The following is a 25,584-nucleotide window of genomic DNA, read 5'->3' on the forward strand; positions in this document are numbered from 1 at the left end:
CAAGACAAATGTTCCTAAATGAGGTTTGCATTCAGTTAGTCAGAAGAATACAAGTTGACGTGTTCAGACAGCAAAGATGGACATAATCTACCTCAAACATAAAAATGAAACTATATTTTTATGTTAATGGTTTTATTTTAATGGAATTATTGACTGATTTTATTTGATGGTAATGTTGAGGTCAAAGTTTATTTAATAACAACAACTACATCAATAACACAATAACAACACAATAACAACTTTGAGCTCATGGTTCTCATATTCGGAAAAAATAGCACTGAAATATAGTTGTTTCATTGATATGCAGTATACTTTCATCAACAGAAGTTATTACATATGATTCTTCATTAATAGTAGTTTTAAAAAAATGGTATTATTTTCCTTCGCTTGCAATTAAATCCCGTAATATTATTGCAATAAGAAAACATAAAACATCACAAATTATAGAGCAATTTTTGAGAGAAGCCACTGAATTAAGCATTTTTGGCCGCAATAAGAACCAAAAAACTCAGCAAAATCCTGCAGAGACTATTTATCTTGCTGTCCCTTCTTTGCTCCATTATGTTCCTCACTATCCTATTATCTCATCATGTTCACAAATCTGCTTTCTTTACTTTCTAATCTTCCTCTTATTCCATGAATAGCAAAGTGTTACTTTTCATAATGGTTATTTCATACTGCATACATATTGATATCATTTACACTGTTTAATTCTGGTATCTAATGTTTATGTATGTGTATTGACATACAGTACAGGGATGGAACTCTATGTTTTGCAAATAAAATCCAATTTCAAATTCAGTGAAGGGTTGGTTTGCCCAACTTACAAAAAAAGCATATTTTCTCACGTACCTCTAGTGATTTTTAGGCAACGATAGTTTCGGTTTTATTTGAGATACGCGCCTCTGAAATTTCTGCCACCACCACAATTACATTGGAGGTAAGTGGAATTTCTGTGTGGTGGTGCTGACAGCAATGAAAATTTATTTTAGGAAATTCAACAGCCACTTGTCTTTCCTGAATCAGTGTTCCTGTTACTCTGGATGATCCACAGGAGATAATGTGAGCAGTTTTTATTATATATATCAAGCGCTAACAGGCGCACCTAAGCTAACAAAAGAATCACAGAGACAGAGACAGTTTAAAGAAAAGTTTAAAGTGAAAATAGACATCAAGGTCCTTAATTTATCTTTAATTTATACCTTGTCTCTCTATCGTCTCAGCTATACTGGGAATTACATGACGTCACTCAAGTCTATGTAATAATTAGAATGATAAAGCTATGAATTGTCAAGCGCTAACAGGCGCACCTAAGCTAACAAAAGAATCACAGACTACAGATCAATCAGTCTACACATGCTTGCACAGTCCTGAAAAGAGCTCTAACCAATGAATGAAAGTGAAACCTGTGTAACTGAGTGTAGAGTGGTTAATAATGACACAAAAAATACTAAAATAGAGATGAATAGATCAATGCAAATAATAAATGTAAGTATAATAGACATGCTGGGCAGCCTTTTTAACTGCTTTACACCCACATGTCAGGATTTTCCATTTATTCTGTTCAGTTTATCTACATCACATGCAGGGAGTGTAGTCATTTCTGTTTCTTTTTTGGTATTCTTGAATCATCCTGTGTCTTTTGTCAACTGATGGTCACTGAGTCTACAAGATATGTATCAGGATCTGCCTCTGCTTCTTATCTCTAACAGAGAACAGACCGTCTTTTATGTGTTCCCCCATCCTTTATTACCTGTGTCCAAGATGTCCTATTTCGCTTCTGCTATCTTCATCTGATGGTCTCTTTTACCTCTATAATACAGGTCAACCCATCCTGCTGCGTTACATCATGATGCTTTAAAAAGGGTATGCAACTACTCCCCCCCACACATACGCACACAAAAGCAGAAGCAAACATCACCACAACACGCAACTAAGAACCCACACAGAAACCAAACACACACAAACATATGCTTGATATTGTCTTTGTTCACATACCCTGAAACACCCTCTGGTGCTCTCTCTCACTCTCTATTACACACACACACAAGCACACACACACATGTTCACCTGTGGAACTTTATCATACACACATCGAGTAAATAATCAGCCTCAATGTAATCTGTTTAAAGGCACAGCCTGATTACATTACTATAAAGGCCCAAACTCTCTCTCTCTCACACACAAACGCACACACTCTCGCTCGCTACCAGCTGTGACAGATGTGCCTGTCACAAGAGAAAATGAATTCAGAATAGTTAGTGAATTAAGCAGGGAGTTAATTGTTGCTTGGCCCCTGTTTATGAAGCGCATAAAGGCAAAGCGCCTTGCTTGTCTTGTGACAATTAGCCAGCAGAGAAAGAGAGAGAGGAGCTGTGTGTATGTGTGTGTGTGTGTGTGTGTGTGTGTGTGTGTGTGTGTGTGTGTGTGTAATTGTCCCATTCTCTTTAGCAGCTGGTGCAGCCACACCTGGACGGGTTGAGACAGAGAAAAAGAAAGAGAGAGAGAGGAGAGGGGGATGCAATGGGGGGGTTGCAGGTACAGTATGGTGTATAGCCCTCTATCTTTGGCCACCCTCTTAATAAACACACACACACACACAGACACACACACACACACCTGCCTACCCAGAGAAGGCTAACAAAGACATCACTCATACAAAGCAGACAACTTCTATACATGAGTTAAGAAAGCTGATGTTGCATGTACAAATATTCTCCCAGGCAAACACGGAACATGTCACTTTCTCTCCGTCACACACACACACAAACATTATTTTGTGTTCCGATGCCTTTCCTGGTTGGGTCTCTCCCAGTCTATTTGTCAGTGTGTCCTATTAGGTTTCCAAACAGCTTGTAATGACTAGTAATAAACAGCAGAAGAAGAAGAAGGTAAATCAAGCGAGAAGATGACAAAATGAGCTCTCCAGGGGACCACTGTGCTCCCAGAATTCAAAACACACACACACACACACACACACACACACACACACACACTTTCCGAAATACACTCACAATTCTGTGTATGTGTTCATGCACAGTCAATAAAGCAGACAATAGCAGGTTATGGCGACTAGCAGAGAGCAAATACTTTGTTTTAACGGTGTCGGAGGAGGTTAGAGAATTATATAAAACAGGATGACAGACGGAGCGAAAATGTTAAAGAATACACAATGCAGTGGGAGGAAATGGACTCAACACATTTTATCAGAACATTACATTACACAGCACAACAAACAGTAAGCACATTCTACAAAGATTTCTGGCAGCATCATCATGTGTGTAAATGTGCATGTTTGGTTCTCAGAAATGCATGTAGAGGTAGTAGTTTAAACGTGCTTTCCTTGAAGGAAGCATCCATGGGGCTTTGGACTGTGCTGTGTTTGGCTCTTCACATTATGTCATATAAGCTATGGTGTGTCAAAGTTCATTTTGATATCATAGAAATCATGCTACAAATGTCAAACTGTTTCATAGTCACTTTTTTTGTTTAAATTTCAATATTTACCACTTAATTTATTAGAAAATACCTTTTCACACTATTATATTTCTATATGATGGTTCAAATGAATCAATTTTAGTTTATCATCATTTAAGTAAATCTATTAATCTATTATCACACACACACACAGAATCCCTTATCTACGTGTCTCTCTCTCTCTCTCTCTCTCTCTCTCTCTCTCTCTCTCTCTCCCCAGTCCCTTGTCCCTTCATCATCACTCCCTCCCTCCCTCTGGTGTCACGGCTCGCTGGCTCCAGGTGGCGAGGGAGGAAGGGAGGGAGGAAGGGATGTAGGGAAGGATGGATTGAGGGAGGGATGAAAGACGGAGGAGTGTGTGGGGGGGGGAGTGCTGTCATCTGTTCCTATGTTCATACCATCACAGTGCAGACCAACATCCAACATCCTGCTTGGTCTTACACACACTTTTTACTGATTTTTATTCAGCATATGCCAATTTCAGGCAAGAAAGATTTTTGTTTTCTTCTTTTTAATTTGATTATGTACACACACACATTTATATTTCTACAAAGAGAACACAAGACAGAATTACAGTATTATACTGTATATACTGTCAAATTAATTAATTTAAAAATACATACTTAAATTTAGTATGTTTTGAACTGAATATGAAAATTCAATAAACACAATGCAATCTGTAAACCTCTCATTTCAATGTGAGCAGTAGAAATAGTAGTAGTGATAGTTCTAGTTGTGTTAGCGACACTGACATTACCTATTTTAATAAATGTAATGCTGGCAGGGAGAGGGGGCGTGTGTGAATGCGTTAGAGAGTGGAAGTGGGTGAGTGAAGAGTGTGTAAACGGGTTTTACTACCCAGATTTTTCTTGAGAAACACCAACTGATCAATGTGTTGAGATTTAAGCACACGCCACTGCCAAGACATGTCATCGCCTGTGGTGCTAAAAACTCTCTCAGATGGGACACTTGTGCCTGGGACGGGATTAGTAGTGTTCCCACAGTACCTTGTTGCCCTTTTTCAGTTTTTTTTTCAGACTTTTCACTAAGCTGTTACTTCAAAATACATGCCGTTCAGGGGAACACTGAAAATCTCCCATCACTCTCTTTGTTTATCATTTGTGAAATGCTCGCTGTGACATCAGTTTCCACAATGACTGATGACCCCCCGGGAAAAAACTGCCGCAAGTGAAGTGTTTTCTTCAGTCCAGAGCATTAGTGGAGGCACACAAACACCAACAACGCAGAGGGCAGAGTAGTCTGTAGCTTATTAGTTCAGGTGCAGCCAGGCAGAAGAAAACAGCGATGTTGCTAGCCGGTGGTAAAGACACACACACACACACACACACACACATATACATGAGTGAACTCTCAACCACATTATCCACCTCCATTGACTCTAAAAGCTTCTTATTCGCCTCATTAAGTCTTCAGTGATACAAAGTAACCACACCAGACCCTGCTTACCCCCACATACACATACATACAGATAGAGGTGTGTGTGTGTGCGTGCGTGCATAAGTGCGTGCATCCATGCGTGCATGAGTGTGTGTGGGCACGCATATGTAAAAGTAAAGTGAAGAAAAGGGGTGGGGGGACACTCTGAAGCACAGAGAAATGTGTGCACAGACACACACCAGCTCAGCCACAGCCCTCGGGACAGCTGCTTAGACAGCAGACAGACATTACTAGTCAAGCACATCACAGATTTGACTGCAGGCTAATAGACAGGCTGAATGCAGGTTGGCTGTTCTGAACTGGCAGATGAGAACAACCTCCAGGTACAAAATAAGAACTAGCTGGGTTTATTTAATGCCTTACCACACACAGAGGGGTTCATAAACTGCTTTTGGTCTGCACCCAAAGTCACCATCAAATTGAAAGCTGGAAGTGTGAGTGACTCAAGTGATTCAAGTGAAAAGTACATGACTACATTCAGGGACTTTTAACTGATGCAATGCCTGGCTAGCTGCCATGTGTCAAACAAGAAGCCATTTTGGAAGCCACAAAATGTGTCCTTGAACTATTGACGATTGAACAATGTGAATAGGTAAAGCTACCTAGTATTATTAGAGTGCACTGATGTAAATAGGTAAGTAAAGCTCATGCTGAGGACACATCATTAGCCACCGCTCTCCACAGGGAGCACTTAGATCCAGGTGAGTGGCCACTCAATACCTCCAAGGCATCTGTGTGCGTGTGAGTGTGTGTGTGGTGCGTATGAGGTGGGAAGGACAATGAAGCATGCAGCTAGCAGCAGGGATTGGGGTGAATGAGTAGTCGAGGTGAGGGGTAATTGTGCAAAGATTTGGCTAAAATGTGTCAAATTCAAAATCATCCGTAAATATTATTTTTAATAGTCCATACTGTTTTTATACTACAGAGTGATTTCTGCTACTGAGAGAATTAATTTCTGCTTTCAAGTTTTTGTTTTCCACATCATGCAATGTGGCTTTTACACAAAATGTGTAATAATGAATAATCAAATACTAATCTATATATTTTCAAAAGCAGGAGAATGTTTATAAATGAAATGCTGATGGGCAGGCAGTGAGATAGCACAATGCTACCTTGCTCATAGTGTGAGCTAAGGAGACAGAAAGGGGACAAACCTTGCCGACAGGTGGGCTCTTCTACAGGCCATCCAATAGGCAGGTGGGGATGGGGGAGAGCGGAGGAGAGAATGGGCAGGGTTAGTAATACGTAGTGTGAACGTGGTGTGTGTGGGGAGGAGGGACAAAACGCTGATTTATACCTTGATAGTGAACAAAACATGAAGCAGGTTTAAAGACTGGTCATTTCTTCTTATCAGTATTGTAGTGCACTGTCATCTAGCAGAGGCATTTTTAGTGGAAAACCTCTCTTTGCAACCTTCATTACCTCTGTACAAAGTGAATGTGAGAAAATGAAAAGACATTTTTTTGAATGACATGACACTTATTTTTGTGGCGCTCGTTTGACCTACGTAAAACTAAAGAGCACTTCCTCCACTGTCAGCAGCTGCATAAGTGACACAATTGTATAATTAAGACTTAAAGCTGATCTGTTAATGCGGCCACAGTTAAAGGCTACAGTGATAGAAACAAAGGGGATTTGCAAAAAAGGACACAAAGTGAGAAGAGCTGATGGAAGAGGGAAGGAAAATGGTGGTTGGGGCAGAAACTTTTATCAAAGGTGTTATCACAGGAAGAGAGAGAGAGGACAGTGTCAAGTGTTATTGGTATATCAAAGTAAGGGTTACAGTTGGTACGCTAATTGGATACTGGCCCCTGATTAGGACCAATGGAGAGGGGAGACGACATGCTGTGTGTGGCTCTTTGTGCGCACACACAGCGCGTGTTTGGTGCCGGCATACATGTTGTGTACGTGTACGTGTGTGTGTGAGAGAGAAAGAGAGAGAAAAAGGAGAGAGTGTGTCTACATGTGTTTGAGAAGTGAGGCCTCATGCTGTGAAATCTAGACTGAGGTGATTAGTAAAGCATTAGTGGCTGCATGCAACACTCAGAACATGCTGTCAAGGACCTTATTTAGTGGTGTGTGTGTATGTGTGTGTGTGTGTGTGTGGTTGTGGTATGAATGTGAGGATGTGCTTGTCTTTGTGAGGAAAATTTTGAGCTGAGGAAGGAGGAGAGTTTTGCAAGGTGTTTAAACTCTTAATCAATGAGTTTAAGATTTGAACTACAATTAGTTCAAGGTTATGGTGAGAGATATTTCCAATCTAACTGTATTAAAAATCAGTACTCAAAGGAAGCCAATTCCAATGCCATCTTAATACACAAGAAGATATAGAGCCAATCATAAAGCGCAGTGTCATACTGTAGGACAAATAGTCTCAACAGACAGGGTCCTCATATGACTGAAATGAGTGTCTACTAAAGGTATAATCAATTATTGTATGTTTAACCAAATCTACAGTCATGTCAACAGACACACTGTTATGGGAAGCTGCCTTTTGATTACATACAGTCCAAATTGGCAGACATAATAACACATACACAGACGTCAAGTTGAATACAGAATCATGTTTTCACCTCGCGCTATAACACAAAGGAAGGTACTTCTTTATGATGTGCAGCTGCAAGGCAGAAAACAATAAAACCTGCCACAAACCACTACAGTGTAGTCCAAGGAGGCACGCATACATACACACAAATACACATAGACATAGAATTAGAGGAGGTAGGGGGGAATACAAAGACAAAACAAATCGAGTCATGATGAGAGACTAACCCACAAAAACATAAGGAGGATTTATTGTATTCATTCATTGTGCTTGCTTCTAAGCCTGGGTGAGGATAGTAAAGACTGTTCTTTGTGGTTCACTCTTAAGATGTTATGTAAACACCTGAAATATATATGTGAACAGGCGATGTACACCTCATCCGAAAAATACTGAAACGTTTACTGTACAGACATGAGCTTGATTGCTGGTTTTGTGTCAAAATTAGTTTTACATGCAGAGATAAAAACCCTGAAGTTTACTGTCATCCCTCTTTTTCAGTGCCGCCCTTCACCACCCTCAGCTCTGCTTCTTTCTCTTTTTTCTTTCGTCTCTCATCTCTCTGGTAACCCCCCCTCGCATCTTCTCCAAAGCCCCCCCTCCACCCCCAGTGTGCCCAGCCAAAAACACAAATAAATACTTTCTACATTCTCTTCTCATCTCCACTTCTTCGAACCCTCCCTTCCCTTCCCACCTGCTCAGCAGTGGTGGGGGCTAGAAGAAACAAATGCGCACAGCTCTGTGATTACACACACACACACACACACACACACACACACACACACACACACACACACACACACACACACACACAGGTGGGAGATGCCCCCAACCCACACAAACACACACACATACACCAGACATACAACCAGGACCTGCACAGACAAAACATTTTTTTCATGTACAGACACAAACTCATGCACAGACACACTCACACACGCACGCGCACACACACACATACACATACACAAACTGTAGAGGCTGACTGCTGAGTATGATGGAGATTCTGTTCAATGAATGAGTTATGAGTCATATTCACGGATAATGAAAGAAAGAACAGACAAAATGAATAATGTGTGTAACTATCCCATTTCTATTCCATTTAATAATAAATCATCAAATACATACGTTGACGAATGCTCACTCATTAAACTGGGTTTATAAAATGTATGCAGTTCTGCATGCAATTTGTACATTTTATACTATATTTAAATGCACATACATAATGTACACTGTACTTACCCTAAGGCCTTTATCTATACTCACTAAAAAACACCCAAAAAAATTCTTAAATGGCAAGCTAGTACCTGAGGCAAAAATGGAGAAGTCCATTTCTCTCTCTCTTTCTCTCCTGAATGTGTGAGATGGACTGAACCTGTGTGTGTGATTGTTTGTGTGTGTGCATATGTGTGTTTTTAGAAGAAGGTGAAATGTCAGCAAAATCAGTTTATCAGGGTCGCCTTATAGTCGTATTATTAGCCAATCTAGCTAACCAAACTGACCACAAGCATAATATTGTACAGACAACTAGCTACAGATCAGTGCTACAAGATATGACATGACAACACAGTGTTTCCCATATATTTACTCTGAGTGCCACTGCAAAAATTTCACACAATCATTAACATCAATGGGCCGGAATTGTTTTGAGTCATCCTCCCTCTCCTCATTCTTCAAAGGACATCTACGTGAAAAGTACTGTTATAAGAGTAGCATAGCTCCTTTAAGGAACAGGGCAGTGCATAATGTGTGTGCGTAATGAGTGTGTGGTTGAACGAGTGGAGAGAGCGAGTGGCAGAAAAGTGACATGAATGCGAGTGGAGCAGAGGAAAAGGATAGCAGTGAGTTGTCTGTCTGGCAGTAAATGTACAGTACATGCTACAGTGTATCAGTTAATAAATGCTGCAGCTTCTCTAGACAAAGAAAAGTCTGTTCTTTCCCCAACAGCTGGAAAAGTGAAGGGGGTTAAAAGTGAAGTTAGCGACAATGGGTTAACCTTACCTGGCCAGGCTCACTTGAGGTGGACTGACCTTTAAGGTGGACCAACTATTCTCATTTTAGTGTCAACCTAAGCCGCTCGTAAACAGAGAACGGACAAATGTGCGGCTGCTGAGTCTCTCCCGAGTTTTGCTCGGCGCACCCCCCCCTCAAAGCAGTCAACCTAGAGGAAACACTGCAACACCTTGTAAAGCCCCTTAATGGATTCAGAGCCAGTGTATGCAAAATCTGCCAAAATGATTAGCAAACCAAGAGGGAAGAAATTCAACTGTTAATTTGCTTTTTCCCTTCAACCTTCTTGCATGATTTCTCTTTGCCTCCTATTGTGCTCAGTCTCTCTCTGTCTCTCTCTCTCTTTCTCTGTGCCTCCAGAGCAGGGCATTGACCACATGGTGTTTTAATTAACTTGTGTGCTGTGTTAGAGCCAAGGCTAGCAGGAACACAGAAAGAAATGTGACTATACCATCACAGTAAAGCAGAAACTAGGGTTGAAAACCACTGGCATTTAAGGGATTCTCCTTTAAATATTAACAGGACTAGGTCAAAACCTAGTATGTGGACTATTTTTGGTCAATATGCAAAATTGTGGCCAATTTGTTAAAGAGATAGTCAGTGGTAGTGTCTATAATGTGAATTCCTGGATATTAAATGTTCATCTGTAATTTTCTGTAGTGGTTCTAGTAATATTTGTTGTTAAAGCGTACTGAAATAGTGTATCACATGACATGGTTAAGCAACATTTGCATAAAAAAAGGGTATAAATGTAATTGCAAGAACAATACTTTCCACTCATATTTTGGGATGTTTGATTTGAAAGGGAGCTTATTTTAATTTTAATTATACTGTAACTATTCTAATTATCTGTTAACTCCCTCTGCTTTCCTCTGTTTCTATCTGCAGATGTCTGTAAACATATGGTCTCATCCATATATTTATGTAGGATTAGCATGCTAAGATAACAGTCCGTCAGCTGTGTGACTTTATATCCACGCAGTGACCACCTGCGTAGCCACAGGTGTGCCCGAGTGTGCCTGTGCCACCTAAATCTCAAGCTGGCACACCCAGCCTAATCATAAACAACCCAGCCAGACCGTGCTGTGCCCGCTCATTGGTGCATTTGAATTCCTTGCCTGCTGAGTCCCTGACGGCGGCTCTGCCCTGCCCTGATTGATGTCATTTTTGACCTGTGACAGCCTGTCTGACAGCCTGTTGTGATGCTCAAGTGATTACTGTCATGAAGCGTTGCATTTGACTTGAGTTTTTTTTGGTAGTAGTCAAAATGAAAAAAAAAAAGCCAGCAGAGGAGCAGGAGTGAGAGCAGGTAAGTTAATGCTAGTTCATTTCTGTGAAAGACAAGAGCATGGACTAATGTTATTTAGCTCATCACTGTGTTGTTGTTGATGGTTTGTAGCCTTTATTTTGTGCCATTTGTTGTTTGTCTGGACACTGAAGCTGTTGTAGTGTTGCTGCTGTTTGTGGAGCCCGCCGAAGCTTTGAATAAGTTGTTTGCTGGTTGTTAAATCACCTGTTGCTGCTGCTTGTCTGTGATTTGTGATTGTTTGGGGCGTGTGCAGAAGGTCTGCTGGTTGGTCCTGAAAATGTCTTCATTTGTTTTCAAGCTGTGTTGTATTTTAGTAACTAACTATAGTATTGTACGCCTTGAGGGATATTTTTTGCATGTCAAGCATATAAATGAGGGTGTGTAAGTCATGTATCTGATAGACGCGTTAATACTTTTGATTTGAACATAAGGTTTTATCTGTTAATGTAGAGTTTAAACCTGTATCAGAGTATAAGCTTTGTTGGTCTGTAGCTGATATATTTTTGTTTGCTAAGTAAATAAGAGAATTGTGCATTAGCCTACTTATGATGTGTGGATTGCACACCCAGTTGGAGTGATTTCCTGGATGAGTTAGCTACTGTTTCCTCCCTAACGACCCACTCCGCCAAATTATGTATGTGGGTCTGTAAGCACATCAATTCTTTCAAGGCATATTTCTAACAAGCAATGAGATGTTGTTCCATCATGTCTTGCAATGGGATGAAACTTCAGCTCTGCAGAAACAGAAAAATAACAGATTCATTTACATTCTAAGCTCAGTTAAATATAGTATCCACACTATCTGGGGACATTTTTATTACTTTTGTGATAAATATGCATGTCTTTGGATTTAAAGCAATGTCAAACCTACAGTAAGCAGTAGATCCTGTGTGTACTGTAATGTGCAAATATTGCTACAGTTTAATTCACTAAAATCCTGCAGCTATATTTCTGTGATTCCTCTCTTATTTTCATTCAATTCCGTTAAAGTCTGGAAGCATTGGAAATGAAACATCCCAGCTCTGTGGATGTTTCTTATTGTTTTAAACCTCGAAGATGTGCTGACACATGTAAGTCATACTAATGTGCTTTTTGATAAATTGTGCTTTTTGATGGTAGAAGTAAATGTTAAACAGGGACCTGCTGGTGCAGCCTATTGTGTTCTTGGCTGAGGGAGGGATTGTGAATGTAATGATAGCTTATAAATGGAGCTAAACTTTGTTAATCTCACAGTTTGCTATATTGTTGGACACATGATGCTTACTTAATTTATGTAAGTGGCATGTTGTCAATTTGTTTTTGCCATGTACTGGCATTGTGCAAATAGCTTACAGGCTTAGCCTAAAAAAAGCCTGGTACCATGGTAGTGTGGTTACCATTGTGGTTACCCATGTTGCTGCATGTTCAATGCTGCAGATGTTCAGTGAGTAAGTTAGACCATTGCAGTCGCCACAACTCCACAACTTGACATTGCTTTTATGCAACAGTTGTGCTATAATGTTATCAGGGAAATCACTACAGCATTAAATGAAGAAATAATGTTGCGACTCACCTCCACCACCTTATTTCTTGAGACTATCATATGTTGCTAAGCAACAGTAAACAAAACCAGCAGTCTGCTATCAATACAATGAATAGTAGGTAAATACTCATACTAATACTAATGAGATCTTAAATCGAGAGTAAAAAAAAACTGTTATGATTGATCTACAGATCACTTTGGTTCTCGCACACCTTATATCCCACAGGCCCACTAAATTGATATTTCTGGCTACGCTCTTTCAGAGCACACAAAACACCATAAACAAACCTGTTACCTGCCCAGCAAGGTGCTGTTAAACCAGAAACACCATGGCTACACTTTATTTTAATACAGTCTATGGGCTACACACCGCACAGCACGGCTATGCTAACGATGTTAGCCATGCTAACTAGCTGCTAGCTGCCGTGCAGCCTAATAAAATAGATCTATCGCGTGTCTTTGTATTCACAGGTTGGTACTCATGTCAGTGTTGGAGCCTCTGTGTGAGACGCCTCAGTCGGTAAATGTGTGTTTTATTTAACTTATTAACTTATTTCAGAACTGCGCTCACTCTCAGTTCCCCACCCCCTGAGGACATCATAGAAACTGTTGCACCGATTCATTTTGAAAGAGCAATGGCCAATGGGGAAACTAACTCACTAACGGTGTAACTTCATCCCTCACTCACTAACTCACTCACTCACTCACTGACAACTGCATGTGTAAGGCTATCTGTTGTGGTCCAGCCAAAAAAAGATCACATTTCTCATCTCTTTCACCTTTTTAGAGTTTTGAAAGCACTCTGCTCTGCTAAAAGGACTCACAGAGAGTACCCTTTATATGCCCTGCAGCCACTTGCTCTATTTCTGATGTAAAAAAGCTGGAAAAATGTATTTAACTTAAAGACAGTTAGTTGTTTAGGAGTAAAACAGAAAGTAACATGATTAGTGTGATGAATAACTAATGACATGTTATGTACCTTTAAAGTAAGCGTTCAGCAGTAGTAGAGTGAATATCTTTTGTTGAAAAAATGTCTTAACTGCTGTTGGCTTGATTCCTCCTCAGCGCTACAAGGATTCCTCTCTAGACTTCTCACTCTGACCCTCTCTTCCTCTATCTGCCTGAATGTTGTCTCTCTTTCTCTTTCTGACAGCGTAATTAACAGGGCCGTGGGGTGCACCATGTATTACCCACGGAGCAATGTGACAATCACATTACTGGACTCGATTAGCCAATAGGAAACTCCCTCCTCTCTGTTCCCTCATCTAGTAGAACCAAAGTAGAAGTGATCAGACTTGATCAGACCGGTAGACAGGCAGTGACACTTTACCAAAGATGATAGTGGCGGTATAATGAAGAGAAAGGAGAGGAAGGGGACTGGAGGAGAAGAAGGGAAGAAAGTAATGAGGAAGGATAACACTTTCACACCATCACTTATTGTGCCTGCAGGGGTCTCGGTGTGTCTGTGTGGTGTTGGTGGGTGTGCGTGTGTATGTATGCATTAGCACCAATACAAATGTGCCTATACAATAATTTCTTTGATTTTTTTACATGATGAGTGCATGACACCGCCACCTAATTTATTTGACAGTCAACAGGTAGAGCCTACAAGAAATTATAAATCCCTCTAGTGTTGATGCCCTAACCTTAATAAAACCTTCATACAGAATAATTGAGTCTTAAGAATTCAAACTGGCTTGGGATTAGGAGCTAACAGGTTTTTCATTCATTTTTATTTATGACTATGCACTTGTGATCTGATCACACAAGAAACATGTTAGCGTTAGGAGTAAACAGAGTGTAAGACAATGAAAGACCTACAGTCAAAGAGAGAAAGTGAAAGATGACAGAGAAATGTACATCTTCTTTTCAGTCTTGTCACTTACTCACCACCAATGCTCATGCACCATATAAGATCTCTCTCTCCTCAGTATTCGCACCCTTCTTCGTTAAGGCGTGGGGGTGGGGAAGGTTGTAGCAAATGTAATAATAGGAACTGGGAAAGCTCTTAAAAATAATGTGCCTCAATTTCATAATTAATCTAGGCTAGGCTTTCACACAATTAGCACGTTAATTAACCCAAAACTGCCACTAGTGTGTGGAGATGCGTTTGTGTTTGTGTGTGTGTGTGTGCATATGTGGGGGGTGGGGGATCCAGAGAAAGTGAGGAGAGTGTGAGAGATAGGAGCAGAGAGAAGGATAAGTTATCAGACAGGGAGGAAAAACTGTGATAACGCTGGGATGAAATGGCAGAATGAAGGGCAGGATACTGAGGGTGGAGGAATGGATGGATGGACATGAGATGGAAGAAGTGGAAGGAGATCAACGAGAGTTAGAAGATGATCATAAGGAGAGTAGGACACTATTTCAGCAATAATTCTAATGTATCTCACAACAGCGTTTGCACTTCAGTGTGTTTCAACTATAAAACATGAGATGTTACTTTTGCAGAAAAGAAAGCTGGAAAAGAGGCTGTGATGAGCCTGGCTAACCCGACGTCTCCTTCATAAAAAAGCAGATTATCAAGTTATAATTGACCAGTGTGATTTGTGTAGAGGTGTGTGTGGTTATACTGTAGCAGCCTGGTGTCATCAGGTGATTTAATGAAGGTAAACACAGTGAATAGCGGTGCGTAACAGCACTGCGTTTCTCAGAGGCTGCAGATTTATCAACATATCAGTTCTGCTGCCTTCAGATGCTGCAGGGATTTAATGAACTGAAGGAGAAGCTTTTCATACAGTATAAAGCAGCTGTGGACAGCAGATACTAGAAGAATCACCAACATTCATTTATAGATCAATGCAGACTGATTTACTGACTTTCCTGCTTTAACCATATTAAACGTTATTTTCTGTGCTGATTTTGGTTGGAGAGTGTTTCATTAAAATAAATGATTTATAAGCATTAATCCGTTGTTGCAGCACGTCTGCATCAAGTATTTAGTTTGATCCTTTTGATAACGCAAAGACACGCAAAGCTGGTTGTTGTGTCTTCACAAAAATACGGCCCTTAGTGTGTGTTCTTGTGTGTGGCGTGTGTGAGAAAGTTTGTCCCTGTGTGTGTGTGTGCGTGTGTGTGTCTGGCGGCAGATGGAGGTGTGTGTGTGAAGTAAAAGTTGCTCCGACTGTACTTCTATTTCAACTCTTTTGCAATGTTAGCACTCACACACACACATTCTCACTCTACCTCAGTTTCACACACACACACACACAAACAAACAAACAGACACACACACATACACCTCAGACTACATCAGAGACTATGGGATTGCCTATCAGGTCTGGCGAGGGGCTTAGGGTGGGGGGTGCAGAGCGTTTGTTCCCCAGAACAACTCATAGGTCCACCTCGTTAATCTCCATGATGACAGAGATGCTAAGGCAGCAAATTAGTACTGAATGGGTAAAACTGTCACAGGGGAAGCTCATGAAAGAACATGGACTCCAAACTACAGAGGTAGTTTTTAGTTAAACACAAGTTTTTAGTTAAACACAGTCACGCTCCATTCATAATTGATGCATTCACACACACAAATTTTATGACCTTACCTCAGCCCTCAATGATTTAACTTACCTCCTTATTTTATTTCATGCAAACGGCAGCTGGCCATAATACATATGACTGAAGATACACTTGTTTGGTGCAATGTCTCAGTCATACACCTGAGATTACACACTGTAATGCATTGTATTGTTTCAGGAGTACACACAGTATAACTGGGGAATGTCCTAGTCAACATATAAGAAATTTATCTTTAAAATTAAACTGGTGGCTTGGGTAAGTTTTTTATGCTGCAGTTTGATAATTGCTTAGCAGTTCACTTTGTGTCACCTGTGTGTGCTCACTACCTCAGTGCCCACTAAGCATGTTTTTTTCTGCTGCTTTGTGAGTAATTCCAAAGACTAAGTGTATGCATATACCTGTAAATTATAACTATAATCATCTGGTGCTATAACGTTATGTATGTTAGCGACTGCACACGGAGCAGAAGAATTCAAGTCAATGTCTTCAAGCTATAAAAGATCAATGGTGAAAACCACAATACAACACTGCTAAAAGTGTGGATGGTTTATCTACCTGCCACATACATTATATACAGTATGTATGTACATATAATAGTATGTATAGCTATGACTGTCCTCAGTGTTAACTCACTACACCTGCAGCAGCATCAAAGCATCACATGTTAGTGTAAGAAATGTAATTTCAGAGATTTATTTTGTTTTACACTAAGGGTATTAAGTTTTATCAGAATTTTGACTGTTTTCTTAGTCCTTTTTTCTAACCCTCAGAGGTGCAGCCAAGTGGTAAATTGCACAACAGCTGGTCCAGGCAGCCCACGAGTCAAAAAGAGCTCTTCATTCGACCTGACTGTCTCACACCTCTGTGTTTGTGTGTGTGTGTGTGTGTGTGTGTGTGTGTGTGTGTGTGTGTGTGTGTGTGTGTGTGTGTTGCTCCGGCATGCTGCTGTGTCTGCTGGTGTTTCAATTGAATGTTTGTGAGAAGAACACAATGGCAATATTGGTGCTTTTACACCATAAGACATAACCAAGAGATGAGGCATTTACGATCATTAGGAACACACTCAAATGCTGCACTTACACAGACACACACACACACGCTTGTGAATATAACTTTAACAGAGAGGAAGAGCTGTGCCTCACTCACCGATCATGTGATTCGCAACATGAATCTGGATTTCCCTTTCTGTCTCAAACGTCATTTGGCATTTAATACACTGGTAGGTCTTTTTCTGTAAGATAAAGACACACAAATACCAAAAAAAACATTATCTAGCTGTTTATTCTGTTGATTTAAATTGTTAAATACACACAAACATTCCAAGAACATGAAATACATAATTCACTATTAATTATAATATTACTTCTAATTGTTAAAAATACAATGATATATTTGAGCATTGAGCATGAGAGGGGCATGACACAGAATATGTTTATTACCATAATAACTTTTTTTTTTTTTTTAATTATACCCTTTTTTGGACTCAACACTCAACATGCAAGACATGTGAACCCCATTAAGTCTCACACTAATCAAGAAACCCTGAAAGTCCAAATCTTTGGAGATTTCGTGAAAGGAAGAAGAGGTATGCAATTACACACACACATACACATACACACACACAAACACATACACACACACACAAGAAAGACGTCTGCAAAGAGAGAGAGAGATGGAGGGAGAGACAGAAATTAATAAGGAAGGGAGTGAACAGGAAAAAGATTAAGGGAGGAAGCAATGAAACAGAAACAGAGGGAGTGAGTGCAGTAGAAAAGAGGACAAGAGAGAAAGAAAGAGATACAAAAAGAGCCAGTGAAACAAGGGTGAGAGACAGAGAAACAAAGAGAGAAAGAAGCAGAGGCTCTGCTTATCCATTCATAGCACACAGCGATCACTCATGCACAAACACATACAAAATACACAAAGGCCCCACTTCCACTATCTCTCTGCTGCTTCAGCCTGCTAGACTGAGTACACACACACACACACACACACACACACACACACACACACACACACACACACACAGAAATCCTACTTTGTCTGCTTTGTGCTGTTAGACTAAGCAGAAACAAAGGTGCAGGTAAGACTGAGGATCCCTGGAAACTGCCTCCAACACACACACAGACACACACTCACTTCCAAGTACACACTCTCACACACATAGACACGCGGCAGGTCCCGGGGAGCCTGACTGTCAATATCAAGTAGAGCGAACAGCTCCCACAATGCCTCAGCACGCCCCAGCCGCAGGACCCAGTGGGGCTCAGCTGACACACACCGACGTACACACAAGCACACGTATGCAAGCTGCAGACACAAAAACAGCAGCACGCACCAACATTTCACACACATACGCACACGACTCGTGCAAACGTACAGTTCAGTAGGATTTTTGAGTCTCCTGCCCTCCTGAAAATGTCTCCATCTGTTAAATGCTATTTAACCCATTTACATGAGTTTCAATATTGGCCAAAATTATATTATATAATGTAGAGATATCAATATGCAAGATGCAAACCTAATTTGTATTTTAAGTATCTGAGCAGATCCTTTTTTTTTTTTTTTTTACATCAATCTACATTACCAAATTTCTCACCTTAGTGCCAAGCAATGCCCCAGACTTGGTTTGAGAGATTTTCAGCAGGAAAGTATCATCCAACAATTTCTATCAAACCATTTATCTGCCTGGCTCACCTTAGGCGCAGGTGAAGCCTCAGCCTTCTTCCCTGCTGAGCTGGTTTCAGGGCTGACCTCAGGGTGATCTGCCTGGACATGACTCTCCAAGTCTTCCAGGCTTTCAAACTTCACCCCGCACTCTGGACACCTCAGCCCAGCCATGGCCTTGTCTCCCTGCGTGTCCCCGGGTGTGGCAGCTCCCCCCTGGCTGGGGCTCTGGCCGTTAGTGCCCCTGATATGATTAAGCATTTGATTTTTTTTGTTGTTGATTTGAACAGGAAAAAAACTGTTGTGAAACAGAAATGCAGGTGTTTGCATGTCATTCTGTGTGTTGATGTATTATTAAGAAACAACAGTTGAGTTTTCAACTACATGTGGAGCCCCTTTTAACACACATGAAGAAGTATGTGCAGCATACATGACGATGTCTGCACTTAGTTAACCTTTCTATCCTTATATCTACATAAGAAAAACAATCCCCATCACAGACAAAAAACATGTAAACAGTATAAAATCATGAGACTGAGTTGTTTTCCCAGTTTTACACGGTTAAACATATTATTTTCTGATGTGTGCCTTTGTGGCAATCGTGATAATCATTGTTCCATTACAAAAACAGTGAGACTTAAAGGGAAGTTGTGTTTCAGGGCATGTTTGTTTGGTTGGTGTAAAAAAATTAAGTCTGTGTTGACTAAAATGTGACCATGTAATGGTCACCCATGGAGTTTATAATATGATTTCCTTACCTGCTCATGCAGCTGGCACAGAGGCCATAAGGCAGGCCGTTGACATCCAGCTTCACCAGCTCCCCTTTGTTCTTAAATTCTTTTAGGCAGAATGCGCATTTATACAGCTTGTGCTGCTGAAGCAGCCCATTAGGGGACGAAGACGCTGAGCCGTTCCCTCCTCCTCCTCCATTCCCAGCTCCTCCTCCAGCTCCTCCAAGTGCAGAACCAGTGGAAAGCTTCTGCATGTGGAAGGTGCCATGGATCTTTAGCTCCAGGGTGGAGGTGACTGTCTGCATGCAGACGACGCAGCGGAAGCCGGTGAGGGAGTTGCGGAGATCAGGGTGCATCTGGCAATGCTCTATAAACTCCTCTTCACTCTGCAGGGGCATCTTGCAGATTCGACAGGTTCCTGTGTCCAGGCTCTTACTGTGGGTCACCTGCAGAGAGACAGTGTCAACATGAACTATCAATATAATAAAACACAAAGTCATAATCCAAAAGTCTTTGATTAAAGCCTTAGTAAAAGATTGAAGAAAATAATTAGCAAAATTATTCATCACAATCAAGAGAGTGGTCTAAAAACTATTAGATAGCAAGATTTCAGCCAAATGTGGCCTTTCATAGCCTTTTCATAGTGCATTTTTGAATATGCAAACATTGTTCAAGTAATGTGGTGCAGCACAAATTGCGTCTCTTAGGATAACTTAACAATTTTTTAAAGTCTAAATTTAAAGCAGCCAAAGAATTTTCAGAATCAAAACAGTGAGACACAAACACAGACAGAAAGCTACAAACATGCAAACAATTAAAGCACAAGAGAAAAGCAAAAGCATGTCTACACAGACCTTGTTATACCTATGAGGCATCCAGAATACATTTGTTCTCAAGGTATAAACCTTCATGCTGAAACATAGTCAAAAGACTTGCACATAGACATATACAAGTCTACAGGCAGTAAATGTAAAAGTACCTTGTGTTCGGTGAGGGTTAACAGAGAGGGGAAACGCTCGCCACATATTGGACACATGTAGTGTTTGGCGGGGCCGCGGTGCGTCTGAGCGTGCTCACGAAGCCCGCTCTCAGAGAAGAAAGTTCTGGAGCACACATTGCACTTGTGGTTCCCTTTGATGAAGTCTGCCTTCTTCTTTCGAGAACCTGGTATACATATTTACTATTATCATCATAGAAATATTATTCTGACTATAATATACTTCCATATTTTATAGGAATAATGTTTTACAGATGTACACATTTTATACAGTAAAATGTCTAATGATTCAATTATGATTTAAGACTTTTAAAAAATAATCTGCAAATTCTGATTCAAAAAATAAAATTTAACAAATCCTTTTCAAAATAAGCAGTGATTCTTACCAGCGTCATCTTCTCCTGGTCGGATGTTGTGGTCACGCAGTCGGTGGTTTTGCAGAAGGGACTCCATGGTGTAGGCCGCTCCACAGATATCACAGGCATACATGGGTTCTGAATTGTCCAGCTCCTCCTCACCTCCGCTTGCCTCATGGCTGTTGGCTGTATCTCCTCCTTGGCCACCTCCTCCTCCCACGACACTGCTCTTCAGCAGCATGTTCTGCAGGTCGGCTTGTTCAGCAGCTGCCACTGTTGCTCTTTCAACACCTCCTGCACCTCCATTACCACCACCTCCTCCTCCTCCTCGTTTGGAGGACTGCGCCAGCCCATTTGGCGTCCCATTCTGGCTCCCGCTGCTCCCTGTACCACCTCCATTACCAGTGATGTTGCCACCATCGAAGATGCAGTGCTTCTCCCTCAGGTGTCGTTCTAACAGTGAGAGGGCGTGGAAAGCTTTTCCACAGAAGCGACATGTGAACTTCTTGCTGTGAGTGGTGATATGGCATTGGAGTTCCACTTCTGTTCCAAACGTCTCCCCACAGAAGATGCACTTCCGGGGCTTGAGTCCTGTAAGACAGAAGTCAAGGTTAGATTCAGATTCAAGATCCAGCTACTCTATAAGACTGCTGTTGAAAAATAACACCAGATCTTTTTTTTTGCATGTGATTTTTTGGTTGGTTTTCTTAAGTAAATGATTGTTTTTATTATATTATCTTCTTTTTTACCATCAACACCATGCTCTAATTTTCCAAAGGAACTTTGGAAGTTTCGAAAACTAAACAAGAAGGGTGTATCATACCTGCTCCAAGCCCCCCTGGAAGGCCTGACCTCTGGCCCAGGTGGTTATGCTTAACATGGAGCTGAAGGTCTGTCTCCTTCCTGAAGTCCCAGGCACAGGCTGTGCAGCGAAACAGCTTCTTCTCATTGCTATGCTTCACTGCCAAATGCACCTAAATGACAGAGGGTAGAAGAAAAAAAGAGATCCAAGATGCTTATTTTCTCTGGTTGTTTTACTCATTTATTCATTTATGCAAACTATGTACCTCACATATAATAAATCACATAATAAAAAACAAACAAACAAACAAACAAAAATTGAACTGAATTTGAAAAAAAATTAAGAAATTCAAAAATTCTTGAATTGAAATAAGTTCACTTTTTGAACTTATTTCAATTCAAGTTCAAAAATTGAACTTGAATTGAAATAAGGAACAAGGCAAATGAAAGCGGCTATCTTATTCACCTGAATGGAGACCTTGGAGTCAAAGACCTCCTGGCAGAGTGTGCAGTGGTACAGGACAAATGTGTGCATGTCCAACAGGTGTTTCTGCAGGTCATCCACAGAGGAGAACTGCTTATCGCAGCTCTCACACACATACTGAGTCGACGTGGTTGTGTAGTGAACTGTCAGGTGTTGAAGCAATGCATCCTGGGATTCAAAGTCCTCCTTGTTGCACTGGGGGCAGGACTGGCGCCTCAGCAGCATCTCCAGGTGTGACTTCAGGTGGGCCTGGAAACCCTCAAAGTTGGCAAATCGCAGGTCACACTGGTTGCACGGGTAGTCCCCATTGCTCCCCATGGAGGGTGTGGAGTCCCCTCCCAGTCTGTGGCGTTTCGGGGAGGAGATCTCTACATCAGAGGAGGCGGGGCTTAGGTCGGCAACCTTCGCCTGCCTTTTGTTGTTGGCCAATGGGATGTTCTTGTGGTTCTCCTTTATGTGCTTGGTGAGCTTGAGGAGTGAGCCGAAGATAGGAGAATTGGTGCAGTAAGGGCAGGAGTAAACCTGTACATGGACAATAATTCTTTACTTTTTTAAGATTATTATACATTTACATACAATTATTTAGTCCTTAGAGAATAAAGACAAAATGGGAAGGATATGGAGAAAAGCAGAGAGCAAAAGCGAGGGAGACAGACACTAGCATAGACCATAAATTGTCATAATTTTGCAAGCTCACATATAATAAACTGAGGATTTCTACATCAATTATTAGGAGATTGAGAACATTCAAGAGTCCCGTGTCTTTTTGACTTTTAAAGCTTATAGTGTATAACAATATAGGAATCTGTGGTTGGATTTTGTTAATGTTCACATGAACACAATTTTTTAGTGTATGTCATTGTGCTCAGCACCTTTTATCAAGAGCCAAGAAATTAAAAGCTCTAGTCCAATTCTAATTAGGTTTTGCACAAACCATGAACTATGAGTAAAGAGGTGAAACAAGTCTGGAACTGCAGTTACTGGCACACCAAAGACTCAGCTCAGAAAATAATTCATTCAATAAATTTATCAAGGATCTTTAATCTGAACTTACATGAGCAATATATTTCAGTATACACTTTAACAGGCTCATGAGCAAGTACAGGAAACCACCTAATTAAATAGGGATCAGCTTATTGCCATTCAGCTCAGACACTGATTAATCACAGCTTTGACATGTGCACAGACAGGCAAGCTACATCCAATTCTAATCAACTTTGATTTAAAGGCTGTTTCTGTCATGTAATTCTTGACTAATTCTTCATTCTCACCTCCATGAAGGATTGGGATGCGGCCTGTAGTACAGGTGACTCCAGTTTGGCCACAGCTCCTCCAGAGGCGACTCCGCCCCCTGCAGCTGAGGTGCAGTGCGTCTGTTGAATGTGCTCTGTCAATGAAGACTCTGTCAGGAATCCCATAGAACACTGGTTGCAGAAGAAGGCATGGTTCCCTTCTAGAATGGAAGAGATATGTCACATTGTTACAATAATAACAATCACGATAAATCATGATACTGTACATAATAGAGTCTGATGCATAATTTCCCCATAATAGCTACTTAACCAAATACTAACCCCAGGGACAAGCATGCTATATATTGCAACAGCCCTTATCTAACCTTTCTCAGTCTGTTAACCATACATACATAATTTTAATTAACATTGACCCAGCAAAACACATATCGTGACGCATGTTAGGTCACTTTCCATAACTTAGGAACGGTCGCTTTCTTCACACACACCTAATGTGGTGGATCCCGCCACAATCCCACCAGGCAAGCAGTGGGACACTCTGATGTGTTCTTGCAGAGAGTTGATGTCTCCAAACATGTCTGGACAGTAGTTACAGTGGAACGCTGTGACATTGGTGAACTGCAGTAGGGGAAAAGCTGCAGCTGCTGCACTAACAGTTCCTCCACTGGCACGGTGAGCTTTGCGCACATGTTCATTGAGGTTGTAGAGCGTTGGGAGAGTGTCCAGGCAGAGTTGACATGTATGGCTCTGCTGCGGCTTATCTGCGTGGATGGTCTTCAAATGGATCTCCAAAACCGCCAGGCTGTGGAAGTCTCTCTTGGAACAGTAAGGGCAAGAGTACGTCACTTTACCCCAATGTCCTCCCCCACCTGTAGTGAAGGGCATAGATAAATTCAAATAACACAGAGGAAGTCACAGCTATTGTGTCAAATACAATTGTTGACTATCAAGTCATGAGATGGAATTGGACTGGTTACACCGCAGACAGACAACTGTCATACCTCCACCTTGATGACCCAGGCTTATCCCGATCTCTTCCGCAGTGTCGTTGCCTCTCCTGCGGCCTCGCTCACTGCCCTGGCTGGGCTTCAGGGTAGAGTCGGGTGTAGATCCTCTCTCCAGGCTGGCACTGGAGTCTGGAGTAGCTGAGCTCATTGAGGCAATGCTGCCCAGCGCAGGGTCAGGACTGGCAGCGCTGTGATTGGAGGAGTCAGGCTGGCGGTGACTGTCTAGGTGGCAGTAGACATCCTCCACAGAGGGGAACTGTTCTGAACAGACAGGACATCTGGGGATACAGCAAAAGACCAATGAAACACAAGTTAACATATGCATATCCTGAAATGTTCCACATTCATGAAAATCAGTGGTTCAGATTTTTAAAAAGCAAAGTTGTGTTGTACTTGTGTTTGCGGTTGGCATGCTGTGTTTCAATATGCGTGAGGAGTGAGGCCTCGTCTAGAAAGATCTCAGGGCAGTGGATGCATTGCAAGTCGGCTCGGTCAGACAGCTGGGGGTGTCTGGTCAGGACGTGTTTCTCTAGCTCGTCCGTCTGGCTGAATGTCTCCTCGCAATAATCACACATATACAGGTCCTGCTCCAGGTAACCCTCTCCTCCTGCTCCTTTCTTCCCTCCATCCCTCTCACTCCTCAGCGCAAGGTGCTCTCTGTTCTTGCGGTGAGCCTGCCAGAGTCAGAAATTAGTCAACACCTAAAGAAGCATGTGTTGTCAAATATTCTGTCAAAAGATTTTTCTTCTCATGTACTAGTTAACTAGGAATGTAATACAACTCATTATATTCTTCATATTTTGATTCTTTGATGTTGTAACTTATTTTACAGTGATACTGTGAGTAGTAGAAGAATACATAAACTCTTTTATGTATACCTGCATGTGGCTCTGCAATGATGAAGTGGAGGAGAAGCCACGCTTACACACACTGCACTTAAATGGTTTGCTGGAGCTGGTTGTGTGAATAAAAAAGAGAATAAATCAAAAGCAATTATAAAAGAGCTACATTTGAGGAGTCAAATGGAGCACTGGAATCAGAAATAAAAATTCATTTCAACATCAGATGTACATTTCAGTCAACATCAAATCCAAACGCATCATATAAAACAGATTCCATGAGAACAGGATCAGAGGCAGTTACCTGTGTGTCTTGAGATGGATCTTCAGATGATCAGAGCGAGAGAATGCAGCTTCACACTCTTGACAACTATACTTCTTATCTCCTACATCAGTTGACAGATTGATGAAATATAATTAAAAAGAGAAGCTCAATTATAGATGCTACAAAGTGAAAGATCTCAGACAGCCAGAACTCATGTGATTCTACTGACAATCAGAACATGTTACCACTGTTGAGGGAATTCATTCTGATGTTATTTCTGATCTTTTTTTAATCTTTGAATAAAAAATAAAGGTTTATGTGGATCCGTATCATCACAACCCATGAAC

General features: G+C 41.1%; 1 protein-coding gene across 2 annotated transcripts in view; it reads right to left on the reverse strand.

The window, feature by feature from the left end:
* znf423 (zinc finger protein 423) overlaps window positions 1-25,584 on the reverse strand; it is a 156,307-nt gene that overhangs the window by 61,119 nt on the left and 69,604 nt on the right. For both annotated transcript variants that reach the window (XM_067588754.1, XM_067588753.1), the window contains exons 6-18: window positions 25,277-25,358; window positions 25,012-25,087; window positions 24,527-24,807; window positions 24,128-24,411; window positions 23,615-23,995; window positions 23,145-23,326; window positions 21,856-22,395; window positions 21,412-21,562; window positions 20,619-21,179; window positions 20,215-20,399; window positions 19,263-19,681; window positions 18,535-18,748; window positions 16,984-17,068 (exon numbers count right to left, since the gene is read on the reverse strand). In XM_067588754.1, coding sequence (XP_067444855.1) covers window positions 16,984-17,068; window positions 18,535-18,748; window positions 19,263-19,681; window positions 20,215-20,399; window positions 20,619-21,179; window positions 21,412-21,562; window positions 21,856-22,395; window positions 23,145-23,326; window positions 23,615-23,995; window positions 24,128-24,411; window positions 24,527-24,807; window positions 25,012-25,087; window positions 25,277-25,358 — 3,441 coding nt within the window. The remainder of the gene's footprint in view (window positions 1-16,983; window positions 17,069-18,534; window positions 18,749-19,262; window positions 19,682-20,214; window positions 20,400-20,618; window positions 21,180-21,411; window positions 21,563-21,855; window positions 22,396-23,144; window positions 23,327-23,614; window positions 23,996-24,127; window positions 24,412-24,526; window positions 24,808-25,011; window positions 25,088-25,276; window positions 25,359-25,584) is intronic.

Source organism: Thunnus thynnus, chromosome 5, assembly GCF_963924715.1.
Source record: "Thunnus thynnus chromosome 5, fThuThy2.1, whole genome shotgun sequence".
NCBI lineage: Eukaryota > Metazoa > Chordata > Actinopteri > Scombriformes > Scombridae > Thunnus > Thunnus thynnus.